Consider the following 16,828-nt stretch of genomic DNA (forward strand, 5'->3'; position numbering starts at 1 on the left):
CCCCAGTTCAAATACTAAGCCAATTTAGTTCTTTTAAAAAAAGTCTATATCTAGATGAGATTTTTAAAAACAGTTCTATATGGTCATATTGTAAGTTTACTTACCCACATTCGTATGGTTGGATATAGCTTCCTAATTTTTTGCTAAATCTTTATCACATAGATAAGTTGTGTATTGATAGAAGGAGATAGAGAATAGTGAAGGCAGCATTATGGGAGAGTATGGGACATAGCTGAAGATTTTCCTACAGACTTATTTGTGGGGAGAGAAAAGAAATAGCATGGTAAGTAGGTTGGAACCATGTTACAGAGAGTCTTAAATATCACATAAGGAAAAGAAATACTAATAGCATGGTAAGTAGATGGGAACTATGCTACAGAGGGCCTTATATAGCCTTTATTCTGTAGGCCAATGGAGGAGCTACACTTTAGGCAGGTGAATCTAACAGTGCTATATTTAGCTATTCATTCAGTCACTCGACTACTGTATACTGAACATCTACTATGAGCTAACATTATGCTAGGTGCTGGGTATAAACTGTAAACATCATAGACAGAATCCTTTTCCTGAAAGACTTTACAACCCAGTGTATAGGATAGTGGAAGTGAAGAGAGAGGCAAGAGAAGTGCACAGCTTTCCCCTCAATTTAACTAGTCCCTGTCCTTTTACCCTTGGGAACTCATTCAGATTCTCTTTAAGGAAACTTTACTGTTGTATCTAAACTACTCTCATTTGCATAACTTTAAAAAAATCAAAGCACATGTACGTGTAATTCTCTATTTATGATACACATGGCGAAGGTGGATATGTATAAAATAATGTATTTTGGTCCATCAATTCTAACCTACTACTTGAGTTCAGAGATGACTCCCAATTAAAATTCTATATATTCTTTATTTAAAACAATGGTTCTCATCCCAGTAGTGTATCTGAATCCCCTGGGAAAGTTTTCAAATGATAATTGCTCCACTTAGGAATTCTTACATCTACTCTTGCATCTTTGGGATGGTATATCCAAGTCTCTGAGGTGGAGTAAGGGGAGAAGAGGGGAAAAAGGGAGAGTGTAGCTTGAAAATTCTTCACAGGTGATAAAATAGGTGAGCCCATAATTACTCAACTGAGTAATTACCCAGTTGATATTTACTCCCTTAGAAGTATAAAACTAACTCTATTTCAGTCAAAGCCATTTTGGTGATAATTCTTACTTTCCATCGCGCGCGCGCGCGCGCGCACACACACACACACACACACACACACACACACACTAGCTTTTGGATAACTTAATTGGTCAATACCACATGTATACTATATTCCATCGTTTTCCTTCCTGGATGTATACAATATGGCAGATGGAAGTCTATTCAGCAAAGAGTCCTCAGGATGTTACAAGGTGCTTCTGCTAGCTGCATAACCTGCTGGATTAGGTGGAATTAATACAGGTTAATGTTTTCTGAACATTCTAATGTTTTCTAATGTTTTCTGAACATTCTAATGTTAATGAAGATTGTGGAGATGTGTAACCTTTTTTTAAAGACTAAAAGCAGGCCGGGTGCAGTGGCCCACACATGTAATCCCAGCACTTTGGGAGGCTGAGGCAGGTGGATCACTTGAGGCCAGAAGTTTGAGACCAGCCTGGAAAACATGATGAAACCCTGTCTCTACTAAAAATACAAAAATTAGCTGGATGTAGTGGCGCATGTCTGTAGTCCCAGCTACTCGGGAGGCTGAGGCAGGAGAATCCCTTGAACCTGGAGGCTGAGGTTACAGTGAGCTGAGATCATGCCACTGCACTCCAGCCTGAGTGACAGAGCAAGACTCCGTCTCAAAAAAAAAAAAAAAAAAGACTGAAAGCAATAAAGTAACATTCCAAAGGTGAGCCTTACAAAGTTCTCCCAGTACAAGCAGGTCCTGAGTCCAGCCAGTTGTGGGTTAGTGCACCTGCCAAAAGTTGGGTTTCAGAGGAAGCTTCACTATAAAAATGGGGATTTTTACCGAACTGTTTACTCTCCTCACTTGCACCTGATTCTCATTCCTTATTGGACCCAAGGGGTTGAGGCAGGTCTCAGCTGTGGGCACTGGGGAGAAAGAACAGTGAAAACGTTATGTATATAAGTTTGGCTTTTGTTCTGTTCAGGAATTAGCCCCATAGAAATATTAAAAAGGGATTTTTAAAAATTTATTTTTAAAATACATATGGAATGCTTCACAAATTTGCATGTCACGCTTGTGCAGGGGCTATGCTAATCTTCTCTGTATCGTTCCAGTCTTAGTATATGTGCTGCCAAAGGGAGCACAAAAAGTGATTCCTTAAAAATACTCATTCTTTAAATGGCTTGGCAAAGCTGTACTCCTCAGCAAAGTGAAGAATGATAGCTATAGTTAGAATTACACTGGAGAGAAGGGAATCACATGGCTCACCCTTATTAATGTTAATGGATAGCTTTACCCAACACCAGTGGGAAAAGGAATCTGTTGTGACTTGAACTATTTTCAGTCCTGATAGTTGTTAAATTAAAATCTTCTCAAGAAGTAACGTATGCTCAAATACACCACAGGGGAACTACCATCTGCTCTAATATCATACTTTAGAGTAGATTCTCCAGGGTTCCTTCTAGGTTGCAGATGCTACATCTATCTGGAAAGTAATTTCTAGAAGCCCAGTTCATTATCAAATAGCTTTCAACTGTTCTTGCGACTACTGCTTTTAAGCTCTCTGAACGGTTAAAAAAGTAAAACATGCTTGTATGAATCTAGTTTATTTCTTCCTTTCTTTCTTTCTTTCTTTCTTCTCTCTTTCTCCCCTTCCCGTTCCCTTTCTTCCTTACAGTTATACATTAAGTTTAGCAGACTCTAAACTGGGAGTGAGTTCTTTTTGCACAATTCACTTTTCTGTCTTTTTTTCCCCTCATTCCTCTGTCAGGTGACGATTCGTTAAAATTATGGGACATCCGACAATTTAATAAGCCACTTTTTTCAGCCTCGGGTCTTCCTACCATGTTCCCAATGTAAGTAGCATATTTTAAATATTTGATCAGTGTAGAAGAATGGAAAAGAAGTACTTTTACTTTAATGTTAATTTATATCATACGTCTTTTAGATCTTCTGGAAAACAGACTTGACAGAGTGATCAAAATCTGTTTTTTGAAAAATATATATATATTTTTTATTTTGCACATTCCTCAGACTTCAAAAACTTTTTTGAAGTTAAAATTATGTATTTGAGGCCGGGCGCGGTGGCTCACGCTTGTAATCCCAGCACTTTGGGAGGCCGAGGCAGGCGGATCATGAGGTCAGGAGATCGAGACCACGGTGAAACCCCGTCTCTACTAAAAATACAAAAAATTAGCCGGGCGTGGTGGCGGGCGCCTGTAGTCCCAGCTACTCGGAGAGGCTGAGGCAGGTGAATGGCGTGAACCCGGGAGGCAGAGCTCGCAGTGAGCCGAGATTGTGCCACTGCACTCCAGCCTGGGCGACAGAGCGAGACTCCGTCTCAAAAAAAAAAACACACACACAAAAAAAACAAAAAATTATGTACTTGATTTATTCATGTGTTTGTGTGTATTGTATGCACACACAAGTCTTGGAGTAGTAAAATATATTTTAAGAGATTCAATTGTTCTTTTAATATTGTATACATGACAAGGTAGGCCTTTTAAAATTTGTGGTTTTTAAAAATTTGAGCTCTAGTCAGCCAGGCATGGTGGCTCATGCCTGTAATCCTAGCACTTTGGGAGGCTGAGGCGGGCAGATCACAAGGTCAGGAGATCGAGACCATCCTGGCTAACAATGGTGAAACCCCGTCTCTACTAAAAATACAAAAAATTAGCTGGGTGTGGTGGCGGGCACCTGTAGTCCCAGCTACTCGGGAGGCTGAGGCAGGAGAATGGCGTGAACCTGGGAGGCGGAGCTTGCAGTGAGCCAAGATTGCACCACTGCACTCCAGCCTGGGGGACAGAGCGAGACTCCATCTCAAAAAAAAAAAACTTCAAAGCAGTTTTTAATATTTACTGAGCATTTATAGTACAGCTCATTTTCTCATTTTTTTAATCATTCAAATCAATAATTCAGCATCCTTCACTTGTTCAGACTGTTTTGCTCTGGGTAGCTGAACACTGTTATCTCCAATCTACTAAATTGGCACCTGAAACTTTTAAAGGTTTTCTTGAAGCAGCTGAGGCAAAACTTGACCTCTAAGTCCTATAGTTGGTGCCTAGGCAAATTGTTCTATTTTGGTAGAAATGAAATAATGATCAACAGAGAAGAGCATGAAGATAATGGAAGTGTCAAGTGAAGGAAGCTGTATGAAAGCTGTATGATAATGCAGTACTAACTCTAACATGTCTGCTGCCCATGGCATTTTATGTTCAAACAAACATGAGTTTATAGCTGATGATAATTTTTTGAGCTATTATACCTGCTACAAGTAATGCTAACTATATAACTTCTGATGGTAATTTTTTGAGCTATTATACCTGCTACAAGTAATGCTGACTATATAACTTCTTTGGGTCATGTCTTAGATTAGTCACAATCAGATGGCCAGACTGCTAACAATAAGAGCCTTGGAATCATAGCCATCAATTGGGTTCCAGCAATGCAACCTGTGGCTCATTTCATGGTGCTCAACTTGACATAACTCAAATTATTTGGGGGTGATAGTAGTGGTGTTAGTGAAAATGGTTTTTAAAATGGCCAAAATAATCATTACTTAGACATTAGTCATATATATATCTGTCTGTAGACACTCTTAATGTCTATATTGAGTTTTTTTAATACTTCCTTTACCTTAAAAAAATTACAGTGTAGAAGTTAAAAAGCAGAGATTCTGGAGTCTGACTGCCTAAGTTTGAATCCCAGCTGTGCTACTTACTTTTGTTGCCGTGTGCAAGGTGTAATTAAATTATTTTCTTCAGTTCCCTCATCAGTAAAATGTGGATAATAACTACCGCATAGGATTATTGTGACGGTTAAACAAATTAATGAAAGTGCTTGACTCATAAGCCCTATATAGGAGTTAGCTCTTATTACAGAGATGTTTATATTTTATTTAATTCACTAATTATTGCTGGACTATTGCGGAGGTCATAAGCTTATACTCATAAACTCTTTTTTTCTGTAGGACTGACTGCTGTTTCAGTCCAGATGATAAGCTCATAGTCACTGGTACATCTATTCAAAGAGGATGTGGCAGCGGCAAACTTGTTTTCTTTGAGCGTAGGACTTTCCAAAGGGTGTATGAAATAGACATCACAGATGCGGTACGTATATTCTTTTCTCCTCAGCCTTGAGAATACATAAAGTTTGCCTCTTACCCATCTTTTGGTTTTGTTTGTTAAGTAGAATATAAGCCCTGGCCTTGAGAGCACGGTGATAGCTGCTTTTCACTCTAGCGTAGGAGTTATCAGTATGTTGTTGACGGCTGAGCTACCCTATCCCTTTCCACAACCCAATATTTCCTATGGGCCTACACTTTAGTAGGAATTTCAGTTGGGTTTCCCTCTCTGCCAACCAAATTGAGGAGTGAAGAAGATGATCATCATGTAAGATACAGAAAGGAGCATCCCACAATGGGCATGTTTGTGAGGATCCTAGGGACTGTCGACAGAAGTGAAAGGTTAAGAAGTGACGAAGTTTAACATTGTTCCCGAAACCATGAAAACTTTGACAGAACTCTGCTGGTGTGGGTTGTAGTCATTAAAGTCAGGCTCAGCTTGCACTGAACTTAATTGCTATTTAGTTATTTGGAAGTTTAAAACATTTCAGATTTAACTTCGACACCTTAAAAAAAAAAACATTAGTTTTCTTTACAGATTTATATGAACACTAAAACACCAGCATTCACTCGTTCATTCATTCATTTGTTCATGTCCTGAGACTGAGACTGGAGCCACATGTAATACAATAAGAATGAAAATTCCCAGAGGAAAATTTGAATTCCTTTAAACTGTATATTATTATTTACATGGTAAAGCAAATCATTGTAATTTTCTGAGTATTAAACAGGCCAATTAATGTCTGTGTAAATTTTCTTTGGCTTATTGTCAAATCTTTTAGTAATATCCTATATCTTAAACAGTGCTCTTATGTAGGTTTTTCCAGTTGTTTCAGCTCTTTGTAAACAGTTGAGACATATTATGCACTTAAGTGACTCAGACAATTGAACAACTGTTTTTAAATTACCAGCAAAAAACTCCTGTCTCTAATGTTCTAGTATTACTATGAAGTCTTAATTTGCAGGTTCTGTATGTAAAACCACGGTATAGAGTATTACAGGAAAAGTGAAATATCAATGAGATTAATTATAGATGAGTACTTATGTTTAATAGATTCAAATCTCATGACATAATTTGAAATGTGCCAGCACTCACAATGCTTTTTCTGGGTGCATTAGGAGCCAACTAAAACACTAGAATCAAAGAAAACAATTGAATCTATCAACTTTCATCTCAGAAAGTAAAATTATTGTAATTGGTTGTTCCAGAAATAAGCTCTGTTCTACTATGCCTCTAAATGACTATACATTTCAGTATCACACTTGATGTATTTTTAAATTGTAGCTTAAGTTGAACTGTAAATAAATTAAGGGATGTAGACATATGATTACACTTTTAAAGACATGCTGGGCTTCTGTAGTTTATAGGAAGAACATACTGTTTGCTGGAAAAATCAGTGTCTCATAATGTGATACATTTTTGCTCTCTGTGTTACTTTTATAGGTAGATCTTTTTCTCCATAGTACTTACCACTGCCTCATATATTGTATATTTGTTTGGTTTTGTCTGTCTTCTTCTACTAGGATGTAAGTCACACAGGGCAGAAACTTTTTGTTCACTGCAGTATCCTCGATGCTTTGAACAGTGCCTGGCACATAGAGATAGCTCTTAATATTAATTGAATGAGTGAGAGAGATACTTGGGAAGTGCAAGGAAGGCATATTGTAGATCATGTGTAAATCTTCGACTAAATGTGTCTTTGGAGAGTGAGGCAGGAGAGAGATATCTAGAGTTAGAAAGGTAAAACTGCTCTTCTATACAATTATAAGATGACTGTCTTGTGTCTTTTTATTTTTTTTAAAGCAGAGGAAGACACATTCAGATCTAAGTTTTGAAATGGTTAATTCATGTTGAAATACAAGGTTTAGTTTTATAAGATTTGGTGATTCTGTGTAGATGAAGCCAGAAATTTATAATTTGGGAGACTGAGTGAATGTTCATTGATATAAAAATACATAGAGATAAAATAAAGCAGATTTTGGAAGAAGGACAGTGAATTCTGTTCTTGATATGTTGAGCTTGAAATACCTACAGGAATTCTGTGTAGAGATACTCAGTATGCAGATGGTTTAATAAGTTTGGTGCGTAAGAGAAAGAAGAGACAGTTTTGGTAAAAACATTTATAGTGCATAGCTGAAATGTTGATTGCTGATGAGTTTGATTAAGGTAAGGGAATAAAGGATAGAAAAATGAGCCCTAAGAAATGTCATCATTTAAGAGACGAGCAAATGAAAAGAAGCTAAGAAAGGAGAAATTTCATTAAATAAATAGAGCATACAATATTGAATCATCTGAGAAAAGTTGGAAGACAAATTATGAGATCCATTTTAATAGATGGGTGAAGAGAGAACTTCAAATAGGAACAAAACCACACACCCCAAGGAGTCCTATTCAATTGTTGATTTAGTGAGGGGGAGGGCTTATTGTTATCGTTAACATCAAACAGCATCATTTTTCTGTTTATCCATTAGAATGCTATGTTAAATAAAGGGGCTTTTAACAGTCCCTTTGACCTGTTGTCCCAAGTTTTATGTCTTCTTGGAATGTAAAAAAAAAAATACATTTCTTGGAATGAATAAAAGATGGACACTTTGCTAGAAGAGCCAAAAGACACCTCTTTTATAATTTTGTGTTGGAAATACCACACTCCAAGGTACTAAGGAACTTAACTGTGTTGAGTTTTAATTTGCATAAAAGGCAGCATCTCATATTCTTAATATCAGCAGCTAGTAGTGTACTTGTTTGACTAAGGCACAGACAGTGATGGCATTATGTCTATCCTAGATGTGTTCATTTACTGGACACATATAATTGGTTACGCTCTTCCCACGCCCTCTTCTAAAACAGAATAAATCCCTACGTACTTATATTCTAGGACACCAGGCTCAGTATATGTATGTGGAGCCAAACATTGTTTTCAGTCAGAAGATGTTAACAATCTATGCAATTATTCCTTTTAACTAAACACTATCTTCACAAAAACATAGCTTCTTAAAGATATAGCAAGGGCATTTTCTATGATTATTTTTGAAACAAAGTTTTTTAAAAACCCAAAACTTGTTTTAATTCTGTTCTCTGCATTGTCATCTTCTTTGAAAAATTTCCTTTCTCTATTCAGTGTAGAGATTCTCAAGTCTGTTTGCTAGGAGATGGTGTATGTTTCTTTAAGATTTGCTATTTCACCATATGGTGTTTGCACACATTTTACAATTCTGCTAAAAATTTTAGAGATTTCCCTTGTAGTCTAATTGCATTTCCTCAAATTATACACTGATTTGTTTATGTCCCCACCCAAATCTCATCTTGAATTGTAGCTCCTCATGTGCTGTGGGAAGGACCTGGTGGGATGTAATTGAATCATGGGGATGGGTCTTTTCCGTGCTGTTCTTGTGATAGTGAATAAGTCTCATGAGATCTGATGGTTTTATAAAGGGGAGTTCCCCTGCACCTGCTCTCTTGCCTGCCACCATGTAAGACGTGCCTTTGCCCCTCCTTCACCTTCCACCATGATTGTAAGGCCTCCCCAGCCATGTGGAACTGCGAGTCAATTAAACCTCTTTCCTTTATAAATTACTCTGTCTAGGGTATATCTTTATTAGCAGTGTGAGAACGGACTAATACTCTCTCTCTCTCTCTCTCTCCCCCCGTCTCTCTCCCTCTCCTCCCCCCCCATTTGTTATTTAATTCTTTGGGATTTGAATAGTATGCTTGGCCTCTTTTTTAAGATGAATTCCAGAATATAACTTGAATCTTGAGTTTACAAATTCACTTTTGATTTTGGTAAGACAGCACCTTATGCTTTTTATGTATTATGTAAAGGGCTTCCATTACTCTGTTTTATACAATAAAAGCACAGGAAAGAAAGAACGAAAGAAAGAATGGATAAAATACAACTTGGTGATGACGTCAATTTTTAAAATTAATTTTATTTAGATGAAATTATTAAATTTTAAGCTTTTCTTAAGAGCCAGTATTTAGGGAAATATTCTGAAATAACAATATTATTAGCTTGGTAGTTTTTCATCAAATGATAATTTATTGTGAAATGACTAATAGAATTTTCTTTTTAACTAGTATAAACCAAGGGACATGGTTTATGCAATTGTACCAGTATATTACCATTTATATTTTTTAACTTAAGCATGGTTAATCAGGTTGTTTTAACCTGATATTGTTTCATGGTCTCTGCACCTCATTCGCTTTTGGCAGTAATTTCAGAGATAGCTGGCATTCCCATGGGTAAAGAGGGAAAAAGAGAAAAGGAAAAAACTCAGAAATTTTACACCTGAGCATAACTTCTTTTCTAATTTGTTTTTGCTTAGGTACTTTGGTGAGAGACCTCTAGTTTTGTAAATACTGACTGAACAAAATGAGGATAAGAATTAAAAAACTAAACCTTTATTTTTGAAAACACTGCTATAACATCTAGCATAACCTAGCATATGGCCTCTGAAGCGACAGAAAAGGAAATATGCTTTGGTATTTTCAACTGGTATGCCCTGGACATTTTAAAGTTGATTGAAAAGGCCTGGCATGACGGCTCATGCCTGTAATCCCAGCACTTTGGGAGGCCAAGGCAGGTGGATCACCTGAGGTTAGGAGTTCAAGACCAGCCTGGCCAACATGATGAACCTTGTCTCTGCTAAAACTACAAAAATCAGCCAGGTGTGGTGGTGGGAGCCTGTAATCCCAGCTACTCTGTAGGCTGAAGCAGGAGAATAGCTTGAACATGGGAGGTGGAGGTTGCGGTGAGCCGAGATGGCGCCACTGCACTCCAGCCTGGGCGACAGGGTGAGACTCTGTCTCAAAAAAAAAAAAAATATATATATATATATATATATATATAATAAAGTTGATTGAAAATCCTAATATTAACATAAGAAATATGATATTAAAGGTCTTTTAAGGAAGAAAAAAACCTCATTTTTGATTTCTAGATAATATTTGATTTTCTTTGGGACATTTTTTAAATAGTAAAGAACAAGGATTATCTTATATTTTTACTTCCTTCTATCATGGCTTGTTTTTCAGAATATCCCTTTCCTGTGAGAAATGAAATGTATAATATGCATACCTCATTCATGTTCTCTAAAAAAGAAAACTCAGAATATGAAGTATTTGCTGTCTTCTGTCAGTTTGAAATATTATGATGATCATTGTTTTCAAGAGGCTAACTCTATAGTTTGAGAAAGTATATATTGTGGAAATGAAAGTGCTAACATTTTCAAGTTGATTGAAAAGGCCTGGCGTGGTATAAATGTTATAACATAAAATGTTACATAACATAAAATTATACATAACATTTTATATGTTATGTATAATTACACATTACACATGTAACGTAATTATGCATAACATAAATTTAAAAAGTGCATATTCTGGAAATGAATGTGTTAGCACTTTTCATTTCACAAAAAAGGTTTTTGTGTTCTTATTAAGAGAGAATGTTGATGTTTTAATTCAGAGAGTTGAAGAGGAAGACTAAATGGATAAAAAGGGCCATGAAATAATAGACCCTTTATGAACCTAGCTATTTATCTTAATTTATAATGTGTAAGGGACGTACAGCCATTCAGACTATAGTCAGCCCTCCATTATTTGTACTTAGGGAGGGAAGCAGAAAGGTAATTCAAATTAATGGATATTCCAGAAGTCCTCAGAATTGGGTTTGGAATGTATCTTTGTTCTTACATTTGAATGTAGATATAGCTGATCTGGGAATTCACCTCAAACAAATTAATGATACTATGCCTGTGAAAGTTTACTCTGAAGGAGTTGAGGAACTCATCTGTTCTTTCATTTTATACTGGGAATAGAATAATCATGTTTTACTGATATAAAGTCCCAACTCAGGCAGAATTGCACCTCCTTATAAGTTTCTAGAAATAAAGGAGTCAAGCATTGTCTCTGCCCAGAGTCATACAAGGAGTAGCATTACACAGGGAGAACTTGAGCTATCAGCACTGCAAATGCTAACTGAAAATAAACTTGAAAGACTACATTTGGCATTTATCTGCCTTCTAAAATATAGTGAAACCTCCTTAATGTGAAACACAAGGAGATGGAAAAAATGGGCTTTGAATTAACTAGCTTTCCATTATCTGATTTTTATTATAGAGCAATCAGGCAGCTGGTTGACTAGGGAATCGCATTTGCTTTGAATTATGTATTATTTTGAATAACGTGGTATCAGCTTAATGAAATTTTACTGTAATTCACTTTTTTTAGGAGGATTAAACAATGCATATCCTAGAGGGAGCCTGAGTAACATATTTGTATTTAATAAAAATATTATATTTGCCCACAGCCAAGTGATAGGACGGTATACCTAACATAGGTGTGTGGAGCACTTGCTCACTGAGAACAGAAAGGTGGAGTCTCAGAGCACTGGTTGTTTCTTGGTCTCCCAAGATGTATGAATATTTGATAGGAAAACTGGGAATAAGTAGAAAATGATGGAGTTTTAGTGTAAATTTGCCAGTACATGTTTCTTTCTCTGGCCCTATCTTTTTTCCAGGGTCAAGAGCCAACTTCTAGCATGGCTTATTAGGACAATGTTTTACTGTCAGGAAGTGTAGTGGTCACTCAGTACTACTATCTCTAGGAGTATTTTCTTTAATCACTGAAGAAAAGAGATGCCAGTGGAATATGGTGAAAAACAATGTTGCATTTTTGCTGCCTTCATAATTTGGACTACAAGACCACCTTGAAAAACTTAAACCCTTTTTGGGGAATTTCCTAAAACAAGCAGCATACACATATAATTTAAATGGGAACTTGAATTCAGCTGGGCTCACCTACTAAGCCAGCATCAATAAGACTTGATTAAATTACTTCTTGGTTCTCATTCACCTAGAGGTATCATACTATGAAGGTTCCAGAGCAGTTGTTCTTCAGATTTGAAAAATACAGTTGAATGTTTATCTGTAGGCACATGAGAGTGAAGAGAAAAGATACCTCAGATTTCTTGGTGGTTTAACTGTTAATATCTACGATATCAAATCTTAACATGTTTTTAGGTAGGGAAGATGACAGGAACTAGTTTAGTGCTGATTCCTTTTTATTATTTTAAAAAATTATGATACTGTAAAATTGATCTTTTTAAGAAAGAATACAGTTCTGTGATTTTTAACACGTGTAGATTCATGTAATCACTATCAACACAATCAGTATACAGAACAGTACCCTCTAGAAACTCCTTTTTGCTATCCCTCTATAGTCACACACACACACCCTCTTCCACCCCCAACTCCTAAGCCCTGGCATTCACTGATGTGTTCTCCATCATTATTGTGTTGTAGTTTCAAGAATGTCATATAAATCAGCAGTCCCCAAGTTTTTGGCACCAGGGACTGGTTTCATGGAAGACAGTATTTCCACAGACAGGGCCAGGATTAGAGTGAGGCAAGTGAGATGCTTTCCTCAATCACAAAGTTTACAGGGGCACTAAGACACTTAGTAATCAAGATAAATAAAATTTTAATGCAACAATATAAAAAATGCAAAAAATCTATGGTGAATAAAATACCAAATTTTTAAACAAAAAATGGGATCAGTAACAGTGCTGTGCCAAGCTGTATTACAGCCTAAGGCAAAAGGAAAACTCAGTTGGACTGATCCCGTCTTTATTTAAAATGTTGATGTTTTGTTTGCCATAGATTTTTTGTTTTTATTTATTTTTTATTATTATTATTGGTGGAGGCTAGAGTTGGGGAAGTGGTAACTCACTTCTGCTTGAGTGATACTTTGAATTATGGACTTCTTCCCAAATCCACCTACTACTGTTTGCTTTTCAGAGTCCTCAGATAGGTACCCTATGCCTTCTGTCCTGGTTTTTAAACAACATTCAGAGGGAGAGACTGAATGGAGTATGTTTCTGCTGTCTACAATGGCGATGGAAAAAAACAAAATGAAACAGTATAGATTATAGCAGATGTGCTTAGGAGGAAGCTTCTAAGTTAGCTGCACATTTGGAGGGACATTCATATGGTAGGAAATAAAATAATGTCATTGATCCTAGAATGAGTCACCTCTCTTACTTGGGCAGTGTGTTCCCTTGACATAACTATGCCACAGGGCAGAGCTACTGGCTTTTGCTTAATTAGCTGCCATTGGTATTAAGCATACTTGGCCCAGTTTCTCAATATTATTTTCCAGAACTCATTCCTCTTGCCTACCTGCGCACTATGACATAACTCTCCTGTATAAAAATTAGACTTAACAGATTTTACAATTTCCCTAAAGAGTTCATTTCTGTGTATGAAATCCCTTACTATCAGATCATTTTTTTCTTTATTTTTAGCCTCACATTCTCACGTTTAGAGCCTACATCCTTTGCTCTGGTCCTCATGGAGTTGGAGAACAGCTGGTTAACATCCTCTGTTTCCTTGAAGATTATAAAGTTACTGTTCAGTCTTGCCTTTGTCTGAGGGAACCAAACTTAGTCTTTTGTTCTTTTTCGTTTGTTAACATTTCCTTGTGGATCTTGTTTTCTCCACACCTCTGTTGTCTTTGATACTCTCTTCTCAGCCATTTCTAAATTCTCCAGTGACCAAATTGGAGTAAGGGTCTCCTCAGGGCTGATGGTGTCATGTGGGTGGTAAGGGCATCATGATATTACTGATGTTTATTAACGTAATACATGGCACATAGTAGATGCCTGGTGAAAATGTATTTATTAATTTTGCTTTACCTTTTATTACATTTTATTCTATTATATTCTTGTTGGGACTAACTGTAATGGCCTATTCCTTACAACCTTCTCAAGTTTTTATTTTTTGGTTAATAGTTATAAAAAATCAATTTGGAATTTCAGTGCATGTATTTTCTTTTCTTTTCTTTTCTTTTTTCTTTTCAGACAGAGTCTCACTTGGTCGCCCAGGCTGGAGTGCAGTGGCACGATCTCAGCTCACTGCAACCTCTGCCACCTGGGTTCAAGTGATTCTCCTGCCTCAGCCTTCTGAGTAGCTGGGATTACAGGCACCTGCCACAGCGCCTGGCTAATTTTTGTAGATTTAGGAGAGACGGAGTTTCACCATCTTGGCCAGGCCAAGCCATCTTGAACTCTTGATCTTGTGATCCACCCGCCTCGGCCTCCCAAAGTGTTGGGATTACAGGCAAGAGCCACCGCACCCGGCCACATTTTCTTTTAGGATTGATAAAAGAAGTACACATTTATTTTAATTGTCTACTTCTTTAAAACTTTAGATGATCCTTTTTTCAAATTCACTGCAAATAGCCAGGTTTTGGGTTCATTAGAGGAAACACAGATTTACTGCAGATGCTTAAAATACTGGTAATTTAAACTCTAGTGAATATAATTTGTTTTGGTTGTTACACTATTAATGAATATGATATGTTTCCTGGATCTATTTTGTAAAATATACTCTGTGCTTTGAAGCAAAAGTTATTTGTTTGAATTTGACACTTTATTTTATTAGAAGTCTAATCAGTCTGCCCCTACTTGGGGGTGCCTCCCAGTTAGGCTGCTTGGGGGTCAGGGGTCAGGGGCCCACTTGAGGAGGCAGTCTGCCCGTTCTCAGATCTCCAGCTACGTGCTGGGAGAACCACTAATCTCTTCAAAGCTGTCAGACAGGGACATTTAAGTCTGCAGAGGTTACTGCTGTCTTTTTGTTTGTCTGTGCCCTGCCCCCAGAGGTGGAGCCTACAGAGGCAGGCAGGCCTCTTTGAGCTGTGGTGGGCTCCACCCAGTTCGAGCTTCCTGGCTGCTTTGTTTACCTAAGCAAGCCTGGGCAATGGCGGGCGCCCCTCCCCCAGTCTCGCTGCTGCCTTGCAGTTTGATCTCAGACTGCAGCGCTAGCAATCAGCGAGACTCTGTGGGCGTAGGACCCTCCGAGCCAGGTGCAGGGTATAATCTCCTGGTGTGCCGTTTTTTTAAGCCCGTCGGAAAAGCGCAGTATTAGAGTGGGAGTGACCTGATTTTCCAGGTGCCGTCTGTCACTCCTTTCTTTGACTAGGAAAGGGAACTCCCTGACCCCTTGCGTTTCCCGAGCGAGGCAATGCCTCGCCCTGCTTCGGCTCGTGCACAGTGCGCGGCACCCACTGTCCTGTGCCCACTCTCTGGCACTCCCCAGTGAGATGAACCCGGTACCTCAGATGGAAATGTAGAAATCACCTGTCTTCTGCGTCGTTCACGCTGGGAGCTGTAGACCGGAGCTGTTCCTATTCGGCCATCTTGACACCTCACACAGCTGGGTACTCCTCTGAGACAAAACTTCCAGAGGAACGATCAGGCAGCAGCATTCGTGGTTCACGAAAATCTGCTGTTCTGCAGCCTCTGCTGCTGATACCCAGGCAAACAGGGTCTGGAGTGGACCTCTAGCGAACTCCAACAGACCTGCAGCTGAGGGTCCTGTCTGTTAGAATGAAAACTAAAACACAGAAAGGACATCCACACCAAAAACCCATCTGTAGATCACCATCCTCAAAGACCAAAAGTAGATAAAACCACAAAGATGGGGAAAAAACAGAGCAGAAAAACTGGAAATTCTAAAAAGCAGAGCACCTCTCCTCCTCCAAAGGAACGCAGTTCCTCACCAGCAACAGAACAAAGCTGGACGGAGAATGACTTTGACGAGTTGAGAGAAGAAGACTTCAGACAATCAAACTACTCCGAGCTACAGGAGGAAATTCAAACCAAAGGCAAAGAAGTTAAAAACTTTGAAAAAAATTCAGACAAATGTATAACTAGAATAACCAATACAGAGAAGTGCTTAAAGGAGCTGATGGAGCTGAAAGCCAAGGCTCGAGAACTACATGAAGAATGCAGAAGCCTCAGGAGCCGATGCGATCAACTGGAAGAAAGGGTATCAGTGATGGAAGATGAAATGAATGAAATGAAGCGAGAAGGGAAGTTTAGAGAAAAAAGAATAAAAAGAAACGAACAAAGCCTCCAAGAAATATGGGACTATGTGAAAAGACCAAATCTACGTCTGATTGGTGTACCTGAAAGTGATGGGGAGAATGGAACCAAGTTGGAAAACACTCTGCAGGATATTATCCAGGAGAACTTCCCCAATCTAGTAGGGCAGGCCAACATTCAGATTCAGGAAATACAGAGAACACCACAAAGATACTACTCGAGAAGAGCAACTCCAAGACATATAATTCTCAGATTCACCAAAGTTGAAATGAAGGAAAATATGTTAAGAGCAGCCAGAGAGAAAGGTCGGGTTACCCACAAAGGGAAGCCCATCAGACTAACAGCTGATCTCTCGGCAGAAACTCTACAAGACAGAAGAGAGTGGGGACCAATATTCAACATTCTTAAAGAAAAGAATTTTCAACCCAGAATCTCACATCCAGCCAAACTAAGCTTCATAAGTGAGGGAGAAATAAAATACTTTACAGACAAGCAAATGCTGAGAGATTTTGTCACCACCAGGCCTGCCCTAAAAGAGCTCCTGAAGGAAGCACTAAAGATGGAAAGGAACAACCGGTACCAGCCACTGCAAAATCATGCCAAATTGTAAAGACCATTGAGGCTAGGAAGAAACTGCATCAACTAACGAGCAAAATAACTAGCTAACATCATA

The 16,828-nt window shown here is 38.1% G+C and overlaps 1 protein-coding gene and 1 non-coding gene across 2 annotated transcripts in view; one reads left to right on the forward strand and one right to left on the reverse strand.

Moving 5' to 3' along the window:
- WDR70 (WD repeat domain 70) overlaps positions 1–16,828 on the forward strand; it is a 397,384-nt gene that overhangs the window by 330,177 nt on the left and 50,379 nt on the right. The window contains exons 12-13 of the mRNA XM_032135980.2: positions 2,921–3,005; positions 5,120–5,258. Of these exons, the coding sequence (XP_031991871.1) occupies positions 2,921–3,005; positions 5,120–5,258 (224 nt within the window). The remainder of the gene's footprint in view (positions 1–2,920; positions 3,006–5,119; positions 5,259–16,828) is intronic.
- LOC116457190 (U6 spliceosomal RNA) lies at positions 2,188–2,294 on the reverse strand. The gene has a single exon (XR_004244952.1). It is a non-coding gene; the product is annotated as a U6 spliceosomal RNA (small nuclear RNA).

This window comes from Hylobates moloch, unplaced genomic scaffold (assembly GCF_009828535.3).
Source record: "Hylobates moloch isolate HMO894 unplaced genomic scaffold, HMol_V3 SCAFFOLD_17, whole genome shotgun sequence".
Lineage (NCBI taxonomy): Eukaryota > Metazoa > Chordata > Mammalia > Primates > Hylobatidae > Hylobates > Hylobates moloch.